This window comes from Rhizophagus irregularis, chromosome 8 (genome assembly GCF_026210795.1).
Source record: "Rhizophagus irregularis chromosome 8, complete sequence".
In the NCBI taxonomy this organism is placed as follows: Eukaryota; Fungi; Glomeromycota; class Glomeromycetes; order Glomerales; family Glomeraceae; genus Rhizophagus; species Rhizophagus irregularis.
Genome location: NC_089436.1, coordinates 3,817,727 through 3,839,578, shown reverse-complemented (window position 1 = coordinate 3,839,578; position 21,852 = coordinate 3,817,727). Strand labels below are relative to the sequence as shown.

The 21,852-nt window shown below is 29.8% G+C and overlaps 4 protein-coding genes across 4 annotated transcripts; 3 read left to right on the top strand and 1 right to left on the bottom strand.

Annotated features, from left to right (window-relative positions):
• Nucleotides 1-2,642: 2,642 nt before the first annotated feature.
• OCT59_028725 (uncharacterized protein) lies at nt 2,643-4,203 on the bottom strand (the record flags this gene model as incomplete). The annotated part of the gene is made up of 5 exons (XM_025332611.2): nt 2,643-2,998; nt 3,109-3,508; nt 3,578-3,747; nt 3,826-3,889; nt 3,982-4,203. 5 exons carry the CDS (start codon nt 4,201-4,203, stop codon nt 2,643-2,645), a joined length of 1,212 nt encoding a protein of 403 aa, XP_025169729.1.
• Nucleotides 4,204-6,161: 1,958 nt separating this feature from the next.
• OCT59_028724 (uncharacterized protein) lies at nt 6,162-6,407 on the top strand (the record flags this gene model as incomplete). The annotated part of the gene is made up of 1 exon (XM_066147506.1): nt 6,162-6,407. One exon carries the CDS (start codon nt 6,162-6,164, stop codon nt 6,405-6,407), a length of 246 nt encoding a protein of 81 aa, XP_065994211.1.
• Nucleotides 6,408-7,112: 705 nt separating this feature from the next.
• Nucleotides 7,113-7,331, top strand: OCT59_028723 (uncharacterized protein; the record flags this gene model as incomplete). Its single annotated transcript, XM_066147505.1, has 1 exon — nt 7,113-7,331. One exon carries the CDS (start codon nt 7,113-7,115, stop codon nt 7,329-7,331), a length of 219 nt encoding a protein of 72 aa, XP_065994210.1.
• A 12,864-nt stretch (nt 7,332-20,195) lies between these two features.
• OCT59_028722 (uncharacterized protein) lies at nt 20,196-21,740 on the top strand (the record flags this gene model as incomplete). The annotated part of the gene is made up of 4 exons (XM_066147504.1): nt 20,196-20,636; nt 20,809-21,096; nt 21,181-21,207; nt 21,288-21,740. 4 exons carry the CDS (start codon nt 20,196-20,198, stop codon nt 21,738-21,740), a joined length of 1,209 nt encoding a protein of 402 aa, XP_065994209.1.
• Nucleotides 21,741-21,852: the final 112 nt, after the last annotated feature.

Sequence of the window (21,852 nt, the reverse complement as noted above, 5' to 3'; positions counted from 1 at the left end):
GTTTTGTAAGGTTGGTAATATCATCAAATATGGTTTGTACATTACATTCTTGTTCCAGTAAAAGTGTTTTTTTTTTGTGAGCTAAAATATTTGTAATTAGACAATTAGACGCAAAAAAAAAGAAAATCTACAAGACTTACTTTAAATGATCTAATTGGTTCAGGACTTTGATGAAAACTATTTAATAGATTAACGTACTATCTGATTATTATATAAATATTCAGTATGGCCTTTTTTTCTTTTTTTTCATGTAATGTCCAAATAACTATTATATTAAATGGACATTAATATCAAATATTAAATTGATGTCCAAATATTAAATAGACATTAATGCCTAAATATTAAATGGACATTGATGTCCAAAAATTAAATGTCCAAATAACGTACATTTAGTAGAGGTCTGCAAACGGGACCCGGAAACCCTAACCCTGCCCGGACCTGGATCTGGTTTGGGCCGGCAATCTTTCTTCAAAATTCATCCGGGCCTTACAGTAAACCCAGATTTTCGTAATTCTGGCCAAAATCGTATTAATTCCGGCCGAAATTAAACTGCCCAAAATTAAGTTGGCCGATTTTTCTGTTTTTAACAACAAAATGATATAATAATAATCCGGGTCCAGGCCGGGCACTTTAGGTTACAGCTGTTTTCATATTATTCGGGACAAAGTAAAATTTTGAACCCGACATCCGGTCCGGTATGTCGGATGTCGGATTGTCACGTTTGTTTATTTACGTAACGATAATAGTTAAAATAGTTAAACGTACTAACTCGTTGATATAATTCATTGATTCAAAATTTCATATCATATAATATTTATTTTTTCCAAATATATATATATAAATGTCTCAAACTGCATCATCAAACTAAAACATATCGGACAAATATTAGGACTATAACTTGTGCAAAAAGTGGAATAATTGTATTTGTGCACCAAAGACTCTTATAAAAAACTAAGAGGATCTCTTCACAAACCAATTACAAAAAATGGGTATATAAAATATAGATATGCCTTTCTTGCATAGTTTAAAGATAATATTATACCTACTATACATAAAGTTCCTGAGAGTTTAGATTTTGTTAACATGCAAAAGTTACATCAACAAATATGAAATCAAAACAACAAAGAAAACATGTATAAATCTCTTTGAAACTGCGAAGGTTGGTCCGATAGTTATATCAGAAGGTGAAATCAAATGTAGATGATCAAGAAATGAATAATCTTATTCCAAAACTCATATCTAAGGACGAAAAGTTAGTAAATCTTGATCCACGTGACAATCCGACATCCGACAAACCGGACCGGATGTCGGGTTCAAAATTTTACTTTGTCCTGAATAATATGAAAACAGCTGTAATTTCCAAGTGCGGGCCGGGCCGGTTGTAAAATAGGGTTTAGCATATTGATTATTTGGACATCAATGTTAATTAACCATATTTGGAGACTAATGTTCATTTAATTATAGTAGTTATTTGGACATTAATGTTCGTTTAATATAAAAAAATCAACCGGCTTTATAATATATGTAGTATATATAGGACAAGTACTGGAAAAGTACGGTACGGACGTATGGTACGTAATTTTTGGAATTTTTCGTAAACTCATAAAATTGACGATTAATTTAAAAAATTTTCAAAATAAATAAAAATGGAAATCGCTTCATATTTTTTCATTTTCTCTTTTTGCAAGAAAAAATTTCGTCTCGGTTTTTATTAAAGAAATTCAAATAAACTGGAAATCAATATCCATTTTTAATTTATCTCTTTCTCTTTTTGTAAAAAAAATTTATATTGAAAAATTATCATCTTCTATACTTTAATTAATTAAAAATGAAATATTGAATATTTTTCTTTTGCAAAAGTTACATTTATGATCAAAAATTTCGGCTGATCATTATTTTTTTTTGATTTGATCAGGATATTTAAGCATAGAGGAATAAGAAATAAGCGTTTTAAAGATATGTAGTGATGATCATTTTTTTTCACATGGACCTTTCAATCCTTTCATTTATCAAAAAAAAAACTTTCAAATATATCCTACTAAAAAAAAATTATCAAATACACTATAAAAAAAAAAATATTAAACAGATTCTATTAAAAAGAAAAAAAAATTATCAAATGGATCCTATCAAACCAAAATTATCAAATTATTTCATCCATCTTATTTAAGCGGTTTTTAATATGTAGAAAACATTCATGTTTCAGGTTTTTATCGATATATCAAATTTGAGCATAATTGTGCAACGCTGTTATGATAAAAAGATTTCAAGCTCTCCAATAATTTACCAACTTAAAGGGTTCTTAATGCATGGAAAAAAAATCTTAATCTAAAATCATGAACTAGTTGAACTATGGCTTTACATTATTCAAATATTAAAACCAAATTACCAAATTCTGGTGAAACGAGTCTTAAAAAAAAGAAAAACAACGAAATTTGAACGGGAAAAGCCAATACGATATAACAGTATAATCATGAAGAACATCATCATGTGAAATATACCAATAAAAAATTGAAGAACGAAAATAAATACCCTGAAAGAAAAAAAATAATATGAAACAAATTAAAAATAATCGAAAACCAATTTCGATTCAAGATTGCCCGCAATTAATAAAATTATTCCAGCATGCTTCACAGAAGCATAACTCAATAGGATAATGGTTTATATGACTCATTGATGCGAACTGATTTTTCCTTTAGCCGACTTTCCACTTGATCAGACAGTTCTTTATAGACATCTCTTACTGGAGTTGATTCATTGAACCACATAGAACTAACGTGAGCCGATATTTTCGACATAGGCGCAATATCATCAGCAGTTCGCTTTCTAAGTTCTTTAAGGAATGCGAGTCTGTATATAAAGTATCGGTTTGGAGGATTCGACCTAAATTTATCTTTTGTCCCACTGCGCAAGATCTCTTCAACTGTCAGTTCTGGCGGAAATGGTAGTCTAAAGAATGGAATTTGGTGTTTTGCAGATTTTTTGGATTTTTTGACGGTCACTTCCAAAAATTATCAAAGAATTAGAACTTTGAAATGAAAATGGAGAGTAAACCTGTAATATTTATACTTATTTTTAAATTATCTTTGTATTATTTTATATCTATATTACCTGTGTTTAAAATTTTATAAACTTCTTCAATATTAGGCCTTGATTTTGGTTCGTCATCCCAACATTCTTTATAAAGTTGTTGATATTTAGAATGTGTACCCTCAGTTGGTTTTTCTCTAAGATTGTTAAAACTAATGTGAATAGCTAATAAATTCCGATTATAATAATCATGAAAAGGAGGACGCCCACTCGAAATTTCCCATAATAAAACACCTAAACTATAGATATCGGACTTCTTATCTTTTTTATACTTGATATTTTTAATACATTGTGGTTCAATATATTCATACATTCCCATTTTATTACCCATTGAACTAGTTGTAACTTCTGCTAATTTTTTAGATAATCCAAAGTCTGCAATTAACAATTTTCCATTATTCACTAATATATTTTTTGAATGCTATAAATTGACAGTATTTATTAAAATTATCATCACGAACAAAATACTATAAAATTAATACTCCTTTACCAAGTCTCTATGGATTATTTCTTTGGAATGTAAAAATTTCAATCCGTTAGTAATGTCCAATGCCATTTTAATTTTATAATTCCATTTCAAAAAAGCGAAATTATTTTTCAAATAATCTCTTAAATTTCCTTCATTGGCATATTCCAACACCAAAATATAAGACTTAGAGTCTGTTAATTTTAAATATAAAATAAGTTATATTGAACTTTATAAATGAATAATTTAAAAAAGTATCTTAACATATAAACCTTTTGTTATTCCCAGAATACGATTGATGTTTGAATGATAATCAATTTCACGAAGGAGTTTTAGCTAAAAAAAGAAAAAATATGATAAAACAAAATATATTTAATTTTATAAGCTAAATTCTGTATAATGTACAGCATAAACTTAACGATTCCTACCTCCTTGACGAACTCGTCATTAACCTCGTTAAGTTTCTCTTTCGAATTTTTACTAGAAATAATTTTTAGTGCGACTAATCCCTTATTAGCCAAATTTGCTTTAATCACTTCACCAAAACTTCCTCTACCAACTTCATAAAAATGACTAAATTTATCATATTCAAAATAATGAATATACTCATTCTTTATCTTTTCCTCAATCCATTCTATTACCGAAGTCATTTTGCCATATAATTGAATAGTGAGCTTATTTATTTATTTATTTTTTTTTTAGAAAAAAAATTTTTTCTGCGTTATGATATTACAAATAAGCCCATTAATGCATGCGTGAATTGCATTATGCAATTATTATTCGATATGTAGTCAGTATTTGTTCTATATGCATGATTGGAAAAAAATTCTACAACTATGCATGTTGCAAATGCTTGCATTGATCAACTGTACATTTCCTAATTTTAGGTTTATAGTTTTTTACTTGGCCTAGTTTCATTCAATATTGCTTATTTTAATTGATCAACTGTGTAAAATATAGCCATTGATTTTTTCCAAATAAAAAGTATCAACTTCTAACAAAGTTTATAATAAAAATTGGAATACATTTACTCTTCAATGCCAAAAATAGTGGCCGAAAAGCAACAATGAAAGTTACGCCACTAGTAATTATGGGTTTCTTCTTGTAGCACATTACTTACATTTTAGGAGTGATTGACGAAGATATTTAGAGACATGTATTTAATATCTATTCTACTAATTGAGTACATTTATATTCATTATTACAGTATATTATCAAAAAAAAAAGGTTAATAAAATTAGGATTCGTTAATAAAGTTTATTTTTTTTTTTATTACCGTGCATATATAGAATGTATAATAAAGTATATAAAAAAAAATAAAATACACCCTTCTATTGTTATAAAAATTTGAAATAATACTCAATTGTGTTGTTGACCTCATTAGAAGCTAATACACAGTGAAATTCGATAAACTGGAACAGACTTTTTTGCCGGAACCAAATCGCGTATATTAAAATAGTTTCGATATACCGGAGTTTACTAGTAAAAGCTCGATATTCGCTAATCGCTATAACGGATCAATTTTCTAACCAGTGTAATACCTAAGCCCGTGATAAATCATGTTGCCACCTTAGATATTAGCAAAATTATACTTTATTAATAATATAAATAAATACAATAATATGCTTGGTTTAATAATGGCGATAGTTTTCCCATATCAATAACCTTTAATTCCATTAATTTACATCTTCTCGAATTTGTAACTTTTTTCTATCCCTTGGGGAAGTTAGATTATTACCTCTATTTATATTTGTACCTTTATAGGCTAAATTCATAATTTCACTTGTGGGTACTGCGCGATTCCTCAAAAATAAATTTCCCACAAATGTTATTTCAATATTTGTGGCATTTTATCCCAAAATGATTATCCTAATATTATTTAATTTTGTAAAACTAATTACTTCATCCTTAACGTCATGATCTACAAATTAATCACCTGATATTCCAAATCACTTGTATTAGTTTAACGTCTTTGCAGACCAATTACCTCTGTTCACATCATGGTTGTGGCGTTCACTTTTTCAAAAAATATCAGTCGAAGACAGTTTTCACTCAAAATAATGATAATGATGTTATCCCTTTTAATAGACAACAAAATAAAGCATTCCATGCTAATTTGATTTACAACTGATGGAAAGAAAAGGAATCTAAATCTATTACTTCATTATGAACAGGCGTCTCTTATACCTCGAGATATATGGTATGCAATTACCGTGGTCCAGTCAAGAAAAATCATACGAACATTTATCACAGACTCTTGAGCAATTTTAAAATCACTACAAGTCCTAATCATCGGACAGCAAAATGACAAAATAAACGCTTCGAACGTTCTTGTTGCCGTGTTCTCAACCAGCAAGTTATTAAACCCGGCGCAAACGCATCAACTAAATTGGCGGCAGCCCACAAATGTGGTTATCTATTTTTAGGTTCTCAAAAGATCAATAAAAAAATCAAACATTTACACTACAAAAAGGTTGACACCATTCCCGATGAAAAGAACTATGATTTTAACATCCCTTGTTTTTATGGACCAGCTATACCTCAGCTTTGGACTACTGATGTCACATTGGTTGAACATACAGTTTGGCCTTATAATCCTATACCCAACATGTTTATCCCTGTCAAATATCGGGATATCATTCTGCCTGATCCTGTCTATGATGACAATGGTTCCTTTATTATTCCTAGATCCAGAGAATGGTTTACATTTATGTATAAACTCGAGATAAATACTCGTGAAGCTCGTTTAAAGCAAGCAAAAGAAGCTGAACTAGAATTAGAACGTATTCGCGAGGAGGAATTCCAACGTATATGCGAACGAACCAACATTGATGGTGAAGTAACTAGACTTTGACACATATATCCCCAAGCTGAACTACGAATGCAACAACATGCAAAGTTGTTCTACTCTGATGTTAGCGACAAACATCGTCAAGTTTTAGATCATTTTGCTGATCATTTGTCCAATATTGTCACAAAAAAATACTATTTTTTTTACAAACTCTACGTAATAATGTATAAAATTTTGATTTTATTTACTTTATTTATATACTATTAATAAATTAATTCATAAAATTAGTTCATGAAGATTTTACCAAATATTAGCCTTATATTAACCTTAATAATTGCAAGTATTCTTTTAATGATAACTTTTTGTTTATTAAAAATTATCCATGTTTATTTTAGCCATAGATTCTTGAATACTTAAATAATATATTATAAAAGTTTCAAGTTTCGCCCGAACATCTGTGGCTTTGCCCGAAGCTTCAAAGTCAAATTAGCAGATGATCGGCATATGATTTGTAAATACTAATTATTGAATATTTCGGCCCAAATCTAACTTTGGCACTACATTTTTTTTTGCCACAATAATTTTATAGTATATTTTTGATAACCTAAATTACCAAACAAAATGATTATAAATTTTTTTTGAGCTTTGCTTGAAGCCCTCAAAAAAACGTGATAATCAATATATATGATCGGCAAATGATCGGCAAGGTGATAATTAGCATGTCCGCCCTGTTCTAAACGCCATTCTAAACAGACTCTTAAGATAGAAATGGATAATTTAATATCGGCTCATCTGAATATCGTAATCCCTTCAAAGCAACGTCGCTGCAATTCTCGTTCTCGATCCCTTACTTTACGAATGGGTAAATTGATCGCTATTGATCCTCCTACTTCAGATGACACGAAAGAACTGGAGAAACGTCCTTTAAAACGTGATGTTAACACAATAGTTAATTTCTCTTCACAACACATCACCTCGAAACGTTGAGATCCCCCCAATTCCCCCTGTCATCAATTTACAAGGTTGCCACATCGAACGGGCATTCTCATGGTCGAACGAACGAATGAGCGAACAAACAAACGAACGAACGAACAATTAAACGAGCGAGCAATTAATTAACAACATGATTAACAACGACATACAACAACATATACAACATATAACGACAACATTCTTGGTTCACAAAATAAATAACGTTAGTAATATAAAACGTCGAATGAAATAAAATAAAATTTAACTTCTCTAAATTTTCCCCAAATTATATCCGCTTTTACCTTTAATTTCAAACTTCGATAGCTCTCGCTACGAATTATTACCTTCCAAAAGTGTATATTTAATTCACCTTAAAATTTCCATTTATTCAATTAAAATTAATTAAGCAAACATTAATTAAAGTTTAGGGCGAACCTATTACCTTTAATTAACATTAAACTTCACTAACAAATAATTAAAAATAAAACTTATATTTTTATTGAGTTCTGTGGATGAGAACTGTGGAATTACTTTGAATTCCGCTTTCTATATATACAATTTTTATGCTACTTTCTATTCTATCTATATACTATCTTTTATATTCTTTACATATTATCGTTGAACTATCTTTCTAATATACTTCTTTTATGTTCTTTTACATATTATCTTTGAACTATCTTTTTAATATACTATTTATATTCTAAATACGCTATCTTTTAATATGCTATCTTATATATTATTTTATATATTATCTTTTCTATTATTCGAATATTACATCGTAAAGAAATAATTTATAACCCATCTTTTATGGCTGTGCTATCTTTTCTTTAAAATAATCTTTCAAATATTATGTCGTAAAGATATAATCCATCTTTTGTGGCTGTGTTATCTTTTTATATATGTTCTTTTTTAATATGTTATCTTTTGTATTCCATCTTTATACTATCTCTTCATATTATCTTTTATATTATTTCGTGTTCTTTAATCTTTCCGACATTATTTTATATGTTCTTTTAATCCACTTTATGTGTTTTGCTTATAATTTATCTTCTGTGGCTTATAATTATTCTTTCTTATCGTTCTTATTGTTAAAGATCGCTAAGCCGCAAATGATCGACTCTATTTTTCCTATTGGTTCTTTGTCAATCATTTGATAAATATTACATCATGTAAATCATTACTCTTCCTAAATGTTTATCAACATTATAGATATCGCTTAGTTTATATATTACTAAAATATTGAGTTTATAAAAATTATGGGATTCCCATTACTCCTCCTAAATGTTTATCCTTTTCGGCTAATTATTTATCCATCTACGCCAATCCATAATTAATTTGTTCGTTCTTAACATTTGGCAATTACGTTTGGTAGTTGAATTTTATCATCTTTTCATGCTTGATATTTGACCGTTTACATTATCCCCCTCTTCACTATTTGTGACCTCACAAATAATTTTAATAGAATCGAACTCGTGTCTTATCCATAATGGTTTTAATCGAATCGAACTCGGGTCTTATCGAATACCTCTTTTCCTTTAATTACTATTTTTGGTGTAAATCTCTCTCGATTATAAAATTTCTTTAACCATTCTCCATTTTGTGGTGTTTTTAGTATTCTTCCGTCCAATTCTTTGAGTTTATATGCTCCGTTTCCAAATTCTTCGTGAATTAAATATGGTCCTTTCCATTTGTTCTGTAATTTTCCAGACCATTGTTTTTCTCTCCACGCTTCGTATAATAATACTTTTTCTCCTATTTCAAATTTAGGTTTCCTAATTCCTCTTTTGTCATGTTGTTGTTTTTGTTTTTCTTGAGCTTCTTCCACGTTTTCTTTTATTTTCCTTCTTATTACCGGTAGCTCCTCAATTAATATTTTTACTCTATCAGCTAATGTTATTTTATTTTCGTCTTTATCTAATGGTAATTTCGCTCTCCTTCCGTACGTTGCATAAAAAGGTTTAATTCTTGTTGACGATTGCTTCTTTGTTCTGTATGCAAATAATACGGATGGTATATGTTTATCCCAGTTTTCTTCTCCTAATTTGGCTAATCCTTCGCATAAAGTTTTATTGAATCTTTCGACCAAACCATTTGTTTGTGGCCTATATGGTGTACTTAATCTATGATTTATCCCACATCTTTCTACTAATTCTTCCATCATTCTATTGTTAAAGTGAGTCCCTCTATCACTAATTATTTTCTTTGGACACCCATGTCTACAAATTATGTCCCTCCAAACAAATTCTACTACCTCTTTCGCTGTAGCTTCTTTTAGTGGTGCGGCCTCGGGCCATTTTGTAAAATAATCCATTGCTACTACAATATACTTATTTCCCTTTTCTGTCTCTTTTAACGGTCCAACTATATCTATTCCAATCATCTCGAACGGTTCATTTATCTTTATCGGCATTAATTCGTTCTTTCCTCTTGGTTTTCCTCTCATTTGACAATTCCAACACGTTTTTACATATTCTTCTACATCTTCTTTCATATTTTTCCACCAATAATTTTCTTTTATTCTATCTAATGTCGCTTCTACTCCAAAATGTCCTGATAATTCGTTATCATGCATCATGTACATCAATCCTTCGTATTCATAATCCCTGATTACTCTAAATTTGTTTTGTCCTTTTACTCTATATAGAATTCCTTCTTTCAATTCATATTTATTCTCCTTTTCGATATTGTCAATTATTCTCTTGTAATTATTTTCTTCCATAATACCTCTTTAATTGATTTCGCTTCTAAATTTGTTATTTTCGTTATGTGTTCTGTATTTTTAGTTCTGTGCTCTTCTCCATTTCTCCACCTCTTTAAATACTTTTCTCCAACTACTATTGTCATTTTTAACTTTTACTCGACTGTATCTTTTAGTATCTTTGTACACGCCCTGACTTTCTCCAAACATTCTAACCATGTCCAAATATTCATCCTTCTTTAATGTTGGATATGACGATTTTTCCGTTTTCTTTGTTTCTCTTCCAATGTAATTTTTCCAACATACATCACTATCCTTTTCTAAAAATATCACTATTGATTTGTCTATTGTTTCTTTCAATCTGAATATTTCTTTTTCCATCTCATGATTTCCATGTGGAGTAATTAATCCTCTGTCAAAACTTTTCGTCTTTTGATAATAATATTCACAATATGGTGATTTGTCTAAAATTATTATATCTGTATCTTCGTCATATTCTAGCATTCTTCTGTTTATTTGTTCCACTACTTCTTTTCTGAATTTCCATTCTGTCTCCATCTTTGATTCATAAAATTCATCTTTATCTTTTCTTCTTCTCTTATAAGTGTTGAATCTTACTTTTAATCCTTGCTTTTCCCATTCTTCAATTAAATTTTGTACTATACTTGTCTTTCCTAATCCGTCTACTCCGTCGATTATTACTATTTCTGGTTGATCCTCTACTATCTTTAATAACCTACTTAATGCGTCAGCGTTCGTATTTTCTTTTCCTGATCTATGTATTACTTCAAAATTATATTGCTGTAATTCCATTACCCATCTTGCTCTTTTTCCTTTCGGTATCTTTGCATTCATTAATCCTTTTAATGCACTGTGATCTGTTATTACTTTAAATTTTCTATCGATCAAATATTTATGAAAATGTTGAACTCCCCAAACTATTCCTAAACATTCCAATTCTGTTATTGGATAATTCTCTTCTGCTGGTAATAAACTTCTACTTGCATATGCTATTACTACTTCTTTTCCTTTTTCATCTTTTTGACTTAATACTGCACCTAATCCTTTTCCTGATGCATCTGTTATTAATAAAAATTCTTTCTTCCAATCTGGATGTCGCAATATTGGATATTGTATTAACTTTTCTTTCAATTTTTCAAACGCTTCTTGTTGTTCTCTTCCCCAAATGAAAGGTATTCCCTTCTTTCTCAAATCACTTATTGGTCTTGCTATCTTTGAAAAATTCTTCACAAATTTTCTGTAATATGAACAAAGTCCTAAAAATGATCTTACTTCTTTCACTGTTGTTGGTGCCTTCATTTCTTTTATCTTTTCTATCTTTTTATCGTCTGGCCTTAATCCATCATTTCCTACTATATGTCCTAAAAATTCTATGTTTCTTTCCAAAAATCTGCATTTCTTTAATTTTATTATTAAATTATTCTCCTGTAACTTCTTCAATACTTTTTCCACATGTTCCATATGGTCTTTCAAATTTTCTGAATATATCATAATATCATCGATATATACTACTACAAAATCATTTATGTATTCTTCTAATATTTCATCCATTAATCTTTGAAATGTTGCTGGTGCGTTCGTTAAACCAAACGGCATTACATTATATTCAAACAACCCTTTCGAACATACAAATGCTGTTTTTTCTTTGTCTTCTTCTTTCATTTCTACCTGATTAAATCCTGCCGCTAAATCTATACTTGAAAACCATTTTGCTTTTCTGTATTTGTCTAATAATTCATCCATTCTTGGTAAAGGAAAACTATCCATTATAGTTATCTTATTTAACTTTCTGTAATCAATGCAAAATCTATATTTTCCTGTTTTCTTTCCTGCTAATGTAACAGGTGAACTCCATGGACTTTTTGATTTCCTTATCCTTCCCTGTCTTAACAATTTGTCTACTTCTTCGCTTATAAATTTTGCCTTTTCATCTGTTTCTTTATATCTTCTTTGCTTTATTGGTTCTACCCCATCTTTTATTTTTATCTCATGTTGCGCTGCTTTTGTTCTTCCTTCTATTTCCTCATCGTATTCCAAAATATCTTGATATTCTAATAGTAATTTTACCATATTTTCCCAAATTGGTTCTTCTACTTCCCCTATACTTAGTTTTTGCATAAATTTTTCACTTGGTTCGAGCATCTTTTCCGTCTCTCTCTCTTCAGAGCCAAGACTTTCTATTTAAAATTCTGGTGCATTTTGAATACCTCTCCTTCATCGTTGCTTTCATATTCTTCGTCATCCTCGCTCTCTTCACTTTCATATATTGCTTCCCTTTCATATCCTACTGGAATCGTTATCATTTCTCCTCGTTTTTCTATTCTTAAGGTATGATCTTCAAAATTTATTTTTGCATTATACAGTTTCCATATATCATTTCCCAAAATTAGATCCTCTTCTTCTGAATCGATTACTTCAACTTCTTTTAGTATTTCTAATTCATCTTTGTATCTCAAAGTTATATTTGCCTTTCCTAACGCTGCTATCTTTTGCCCATTTGCTATTGTACATCTAAATTTACTTTTTCCAAATATAGGTATATTCAATCTCCTCCTTAATTTGTCCGTTATCACACTTACTGCTGCTCCAGTATCTATTATTACATTCACTAATTGATCTTCAACTTCTAATTCTGTTCTCATTGCTGTAGTTCTTTTCTCTTCATTTTTCATAGTTCCCACCGAGTGTAGTCAATTTTTCTCGTTTATGCTTCTTGGTCTATATGTTCCTTCTCTCAATTGTTTATGATACTTAGTATTCTCATTTATCATTTGTCCAATTGTTATATTCGCTCTACAATTTTTCACGTCTTCCACAATATCGTAAGGTGGTATTCCATCAGTTAATCTCGGTCCATATTCTCTGGGCTTTCCTGTCCCTGATGGCTTTGTTCTAACCCAATTTCCAAATTCATCTTGCCGCATTCCAGGGTAAAATGCTTTGCCTTCTTTTGTGAACATTGGTTTATAAAATCTTCCATCTTTTGTCATGGGTCGCCGACCATAATTATAATCTTCTGGTCCTATTGGATTATCCCAATTTTGACTATCTTTGTATACATTATTTTGTTCTATCCTTTCGGGCGTATATCTTGGTGTTGTTGTTCCACTTGGTATTTCTCTATCATCCATTCTATTTCCCGCTTCTCTTAATTCTTCTTGTAAATTTCCTTCTTCACCATTATTTTTATATCCCACTACTGGATTCGTCCTTCTTGTTTGTCTTCTTGTCTTTACTGCGTTATCTTTTGCGTATAATTCATTATGATAATTTAATTCCCTATCTTCATAATCATCGTAATAACCTTGTGTATAATACATTTCACCGTATTGTGGTTCCTCATCTTCATATCCATTATAATCATATTCTTCTTGATCATAATACTCGTCCATCATATTCACTCCTACATTCCTTCTTTTCTCTGGACACTCTCCTGAATAATGACCAGCTCTACCACATGTATAGCATGTCGGTACTCTTTTTTGGAATGACTGATTTCTTTGAATTGGTTGATTCCTTTGCATTGGTTGGTTTCTTTGCATTAGTTGATTTCTTTGTGGCAATCGCCTATAGCTCTGACTCGCTAAATTTCTTAATCTTTCATTCTCATCTTCTAACATCTTAATTTGTAACTTCGCAAAACTGTCTGCTAATTCATCTACCCCTTTATTATTCCTTACATTCCCTTGAACAATAGGTTCTTGTCTTCTTTGTTCATCATTAATTCCTTTTGGTTGTACTTTATCTGTTAATGCTTCTAAACCTCTTTCTACGTTTTTTGCTATCTGAAATGTTGCGTTTAGATCTGCTGGATTTCCCATTACTACATCTTTAGTAAAGTCCGGTTTTAATCCTCTAATAAAAATTCTCTTTTGCTGATTTGCTGCTACTGCTGCATCACCTCCCGCTCTCTTTAACATATACTTAAATCTCGTAAGGTATTGAGTTACATTCTCGTCTCCCTGTCTAATCTTTTCTAATTGTTCTAGCCATCTATCTTTAATTTCATCACTTGCATACTTTCCAATTATTCTTACTCTTAATCTTAAATTATGATCTCCATTAACATTCCAATCGACGATATTTACTCCTTCAGTCTTTAACCAATCTGCTGCTCCTCCCATTAATTTCGCTTTTGCTAATCTAAATCTCTGTGCATCATCATTCCCTAAACCATTTGCTGTAAATGTCTCCTCAAATTTATCTGCCCATTCTTCTGGATCTTCTCCACTGGTACCATAAAATGCTGGTATTTCTACAATAGCTCCTCTATTTGCGTTTAAATTTCCTATCGCATTGGTATTCGCTTGAACTTCTCCTTGTAATCCTGTCAATGTTATCGGTGGTACTGCTAAATTGTTCCAATCTGCCCCAATATCATGATTATACATAGTATTCATTAATGCTCTTAGATCTGCTCTGAGTTCATCTCTTGATGCTGCCATTGTTATCTTTGGTTTTATTGGTGGTACTGGTGTTATTGGTATTATAGGTACTTCCTTTGATTTTTTATTTTTCTCTTTACTTTTTGGTTTTTTACTTGAGCCAATTTTGGGTCCTTTTATATCCTCTTCCATTTCATCTTCATCATCTGTTGGATTTTCTTTTTCAATATCTTTTTCACATTCTATGCAGGTTTCTTTTCCAATTTCAAATTCTTTCTTTAATCTTTCAATTTCACATCTTCCGCATTCTTTTGTGTTTTCAACTCTCCATTGTAATATTTGTTCATCTAATTTTTCATCTTCAAGATTCCATATTGTTAAATATTTCTTCATAAATTCATATGTTGTTATTATCTTTGCGGTTACTCCAAATTTTCTTATTCTTTCAATTTCCGTTATTTCTACATCATATCCCATTCTTTTCAAATCCATTCTAATTATTTCTTCGAATACCTTTGTTGTTTCTGTTTCTTCAACATTATTAGATTCAATAGATTCGTCAGATTCCTCATCTGACATTTCTTCATTTTTACTAATTGGTAAATTTTCTTCCTCCCCATCGTCTGTTTCTGTTATAGTATAACTTCTTGGTGTGTCATCACTATCTGTTTCATCTATATTTAATTGCTCAAACCCCCTAATCTTATCATAAACTCTTTCAATTACTACTTTCGAGATTCCTCCACCACGACCTTTTACGTACATTGTATTCAACATTGATCTAATCTTTTGTTTGAACGCTTCTATCTTTTCCGTTGACTCATCTTCTTTTAATTCCGCTTCCTCATACAATATATCTTTGTATTTTCTAATAACGCTATCTTTCCATTCTATAAACTCTGATATAGCCACTTTATGCCATTCATAAAATTCCCTAAATCTTATATTCACATCCCAATCTTCCAAAATATAACCATATCTTATTAATTCTTCATTCCCTATTAATCTGTCCATTGTTTCGTCTTCTTTATCGTTTTCTATACAATCTCTCGCAACCACTATTATTATTATCTTTAGTCCTTTCTCTCTCAATATTGGTTGTTTCAAGTATCTTATCGATTCAACTATTATATCTAATGCATCTCTAGTTTTTCCTTTCGTATAATTATTTCTTTCTTCACTATCTATACTTAATAAATTTATTAACGCCCTTATAGTTTCTGCATTATAATCCCTTATCGTATATTCAAATTTTTGTAATATTCTCCAAAATTTCTTAAAAACTTCTGGTGTATCTCTTATTGGATAACATATTTCACATGTTATATTTTCTCCTCTCAATTCGTCTATATCTACATTTCCGATATTTTCGTCATGTCTTAATTTGTGGTTCTCGTAATCAACCCTCCAAGTTTCATACCATTCCATCGTTGTAATCGTTCATCCAGAATCTTAACTAAAATCTCACCTCCTTTTATATATATATTTCACTCTCATCGTTTCTATTTTCAATCTTCTATGTTTCTATTTTCAATCTTCTAAACATTCTTTTATCTTTAGATAGATTGCTCCTTTCAATCTTTAAATTCCATCTTTCAGTTTTATATATTTACTACTCCATATTCTATTATTAATTTTTGCTGCGCCTCAAAATTTCAAAAATTATTCTAAGTCCACGATCTCCTCAGACTGTGGAGGTTTTTACTGCGCCACAAAGTTTATCTTTTGTCACCGATATCCATAATTTCACATATCACATTCTAAAATTTATCTCCTATCACCGTGATTCATAATTTCACGTGTCACATTCTAAAATTTATCTTCTATCACCGTGATTCATAATTTCACATATCATATATCACAAACTCCAAAATTTTCATAACTTTAAAAGTTTGTGAATCTTCAATCTTCCTCATCGTCCACATAAATCTTTCTTACTATATATTCTACATTATATAAATTAATCTATAATACACAAAATGTCATTCTTTTCCAATAGATATCCTTCTTTTCAAATAAATGTTCTTCTTTCAAATAAATGTCCTTCTTTTCGGATTTTACTCTATTATTAAATACTGCACGTAATGTTCATTATACGGCTCGTTAATGTGTAAATATCCTCCTATTTTATCTTCTTTTAACGGAACATTGTAATGAGAGCGTGAACTAGGACACTACACCAGGAACCTTCATCTGAAATGTAGCCTAGGACCTGTAACAATACAACGTATCCATTTTTCCTTCTTCGTTGGCCGACTTGTCTCTTAACGGGTGAATCTAACCTTCCAAAATCCAGTTTTAAAAGTCATCAGCTATCCATAAAACTCATCTAAACCAACTTATCTTTCCTCAAATTGGTGGACCTATACTGGGCTTATCTCTATCTTTTTCCCATTGGGTAAAAACATGATAGTTTACAGGTTTGTCCCATTTTATCCATTCAATGTTTCTTGATAGTAGGTGTCTTTACAACTTTCATTCCCCGTCCCCAAAGCAATTTGCGCATTATTGAGCTGGGTATCCAGATTTGACGTAACCCATACGTTATAATCTTTAATGTCGAAGAATAAAAATTTTCCAATCTCGAGCATTTATCCAAAATTCAAACTCAGAGGTAACCCATACCACACAGATGAACCCCAGATAATGCATTGGTGTTCTCCCATTATTAATCTTTATTCCAAAATTCATCTTTCACTTCCACATCTCCTTATGAAATTTCTCAGGTACTTTATTCCCGAAAGAAATATTCTTGTGCTTTCTATCGATTAAGTGATTACTTGCACAACTTTAAACTTCAATCTTTCACCTTTTCAAGTTTTTAACTCAATTAAATCCTTATTGATTTATTGGTCCCTCCTGAACTCGTCAAAACCTGAAATCTAAAAATAAATTCTAAAATAAAATATTGATCAATAATACCTATCAGTGACTTACTAACGAAATTAAATTTTCATATTCATTATAATAATAATCATGTGATGATGATCATTTCCTTTCTCGGAGCATGCACCATATGAGATCCCCCCAATTCCCCCTGTCATCAATTTACAAGGTTGCCACATCGAACGGGCATTCTCATGGTCGAACGAACGAATGAGCGAACAAACAAACGAACGAACGAACAATTAAACGAGCGAGCAATTAATTAACAACATGATTAACAACGACATACAACAACATATACAACATATAACGACAACATTCTTGGTTCACAAAATAAATAACGTTAGTAATATAAAACGTCGAATGAAATAAAATAAAATTTAACTTCTCTAAATTTTCCCCAAATTATATCCGCTTTTACCTTTAATTTCAAACTTCGATAGCTCTCGCTACGAATTATTACCTTCCAAAAGTGTATATTTAATTCACCTTAAAATTTCCATTTATTCAATTAAAATTAATTAAGCAAACATTAATTAAAGTTTAGGGCGAACCTATTACCTTTAATTAACATTAAACTTCACTAACAAATAATTAAAAATAAAACTTATATTTTTATTGAGTTCTGTGGATGAGAACTGTGGAATTACTTTGAATTCCGCTTTCTATATATACAATTTTTATGCTACTTTCTATTCTATCTATATACTATCTTTTATATTCTTTACATATTATCGTTGAACTATCTTTCTAATATACTTCTTTTATGTTCTTTTACATATTATCTTTGAACTATCTTTTTAATATACTATTTATATTCTAAATACGCTATCTTTTAATATGCTATCTTATATATTATTTTATATATTATCTTTTCTATTATTCGAATATTACATCGTAAAGAAATAATTTATAACCCATCTTTTATGGCTGTGCTATCTTTTCTTTAAAATAATCTTTCAAATATTATGTCGTAAAGATATAATCCATCTTTTGTGGCTGTGTTATCTTTTTATATATGTTCTTTTTTAATATGTTATCTTTTGTATTCCATCTTTATACTATCTCTTCATATTATCTTTTATATTATTTCGTGTTCTTTAATCTTTCCGACATTATTTTATATGTTCTTTTAATCCACTTTATGTGTTTTGCTTATAATTTATCTTCTGTGGCTTATAATTATTCTTTCTTATCGTTCTTATTGTTAAAGATCGCTAAGCCGCAAATGATCGACTCTATTTTTCCTATTGGTTCTTTGTCAATCATTTGATAAATATTACATCATGTAAATCATTACTCTTCCTAAATGTTTATCAACATTATAGATATCGCTTAGTTTATATATTACTAAAATATTGAGTTCATAAAAATTATGGGATTCCCATTACTCCTCCTAAATGTTTATCCTTTTCGGCTAATTATTTATCCATCTACGCCAATCCATAATTAATTTGTTCGTTCTTAACATTTGGCAATTACGTTTGGTAGTTGAATTTTATCATCTTTTCATGCTTGATATTTGACCGTTTACAACGTTCCCATCTAGATTCACCTTTAGCTCTCGATTCTGAGCAGGCGGGACCGTCGTTTAGTATTAATACTAATTAAGAATTCGATTTCATTTTGATTTTTAGTTTATTTTTTTTTATTTGTACTTTTGGAATCATTTTTATATAGATTTTTCTATTTCTTCCAATACTTTATGTATTAGGTTTTTTCTTTACAATTAGAATAGTGTGAACCATTCTACCTCTGACAGTATTTACAGGTCGCGGCTTTTGCCGAAAGAAAAATATGGATCGAAATTTTAATTTTTTTATTTTTTTGATTGTCGGATACTGTTCCTTTATTGGTAGTAGCATAGGATTAGACTAGATTCCTCATTTAATTAGAAGTTTGGGTCCGTTTTGTTAATGGATGATAGCAAGAAGTAGGATAAAATCCCTTTCGAGGGCATATGTTCTGTTTAATTGTCTATCCAACTTCACATAAAATAAATAAATAAATACCCTATGTTCACATGGTTAGTAGTAGTACTATTTTTTAAACTAAAAATTTATACACTAATATTAAATATAATACTGCGCCCCACAATTAATAAAGTTACTAGGTAAGTTATGGGCATTACACCAGATCCCCGAGCAATATATAAATAGGTAACAAGAGATCGGCACAAATTTACTAATAGCTCTATGCATCTCTTCAGGGCCGGCACTATGTAATGCTGGTCAGAATTATCCAAAAAAGGAAATGATCTACATACTTTTGGGCTCATTCTACGCAAACTCTCTATTGTTACCTTTTCATGTATTGTTCGGGGTCCTATTACACCAGCCAGGACCCCGGATAATTATAATAAAGGTCATATGCAAAAAAAGTATATAATTTTGCGTTTTTAATGGAAAGGTCATATGAAAAAACGGGTATTTTAAGAAAATGTTACATGCCAAAATAGAGTACCACCAAATTAGGTCACAGTAAAAAAAGTATATAATTTTAGACAAAATTTTAAGGTCACATGTAATTTTTCTAATAAAAGCGTATATTTTAGGATTATCATATGCAGTGTTACATCAATTTTCAATATAATTATATAAATAGCAAACGAGAAAAATCCATCTTTTACTTTGTGATAAATTTACCGCAATGTAATAAATTTATCAAATTTACTTTATATTATCCATGATAAACTTACCAGGAATTCAATATGGTTTACCATTTATTACTTTTAAAATGTTAAGACACATACGCGTCATAACTTTATCTTTTACGTTATTATATATCAATATCAACACAAAATGAATAGTAAAAATCTTGAACAACTTTTAAACATTAATAAATTTCTCTCTACAACTCCACCTCCTAATATTCATTCTGTTCAAGATTATGTTTCAACTATTAATATATCCGGTATCTTTTCTATTACTTTTGACACTCCTCACGAAAACTCTTCCTCCATTAACCAATATTGATAATACTGCTGAAAAAATCCTCCATTTGCAATATCCACATTTAACTTCTGCAGCTGTATTTTCTAATGGAGATTGTTTATTAAATTCTATATCTCTAATTTTTAATGCAAACCAAATGTTAGCATTACAATTTAGACTAGCTATGGTTGTAGAATTGATGAAATTTTCAAATTTTTATCTTAGTCAAAAAATTTTTGAACAAGATTATTATTTTTCTGATATAGCTTTAAATTCAGCCAAAAATTCAGATATGCTGACTACATATAATAAAGAAAGAGAATATATTGGTGAAATTGCTTATATATCTAAGCCACATCAGTTTTGTTCAATTATCGGATTATATGGCTTAGCATCAGTAATTTAAAGACCGATAATGTCAATATATCCTCCAACTGTTTCTCAACTAATTAGTTCATTGTATAATAAATTAATTGAACCACGAATTAAAGCTTATGATGAACCTATTATGATAATGTGGACACCATCAAGTGGAAAGTGGAATATTAATGATCCTTTACCACAAACAGATCATTTTGTTCTTCAAAAGAAATTCACCACCTTCACCTGATCAAAATATTGATATTGAAATGCGTGATGTTCAATCTGATGAAAATGAAAATATACCTTTCAATATTCTTGAATCAGAAAAATGTATGAGTGATGGTTCTGATATAGTGGAATTTAACTCAAATGTTGATGATAATGATGGTGAATCATCATCATCATCATCGTATACTACTAATAATGAAAAAAATGTTAGGAAAAAGCAAACGCGAAATAGTCAAAAGCGAATAACGAAACTTGATCATATTAAAGTAAGTATCAGAATTCAAGATAATTAATCTATTCATAGTTAATTTATGATGCTAATAATTATTCAATTTTTTTTTATTAATTAGGATAAAAGATTACAAAATCATCCGAAAGTTAATAAGATTATTACTCGCAATGAAGTTCAATGTAAATGTGGAAAGATAATCAGATTGCATCGAGCTTATAATTCAAGAAATTTAGAAAACATAGTAAAACTAGTAACTGTTTATTAACAGAAGGAATACGTCCACTTACAAGTTATTTTGTAAATTCTACAAAATCTCACCAAATTTCATGTATTGGATTGAGAGACGAGAAGCACTTAGAGTATTTACAAAGAATTGGTGGAATTATACATTATGGTGGTGCACCACGTGTTGAAGTATTGGCAAAAGAATTATTTCCAATAAAATTTGACAAAAATTTTAGTTGGAAAAGGTTGACAAATAATGAAAAAATCAAATTAGAGAATGAGTTAGTTGCAAGGGCAAAATGGCGCAACGATTTTAATTCTAATTGTATTCGAAGTGTAAAATGTAAAATTACAACAACAAACAAAGGAAGAATTTGTAAAAAATATATGAAGTTAAATAGTAACAAAATTTTAATGGTATTTATTAAAATTATAAATAATGAAAATTATTAAATTTAATTTTATATTAATTACATTACATATTATATTATTAGAATGCAATTGAACGGCCAATTCCAAAAATAGAGAATCGAAAATTTACACCAAAATTTATAATTAAAAAAAA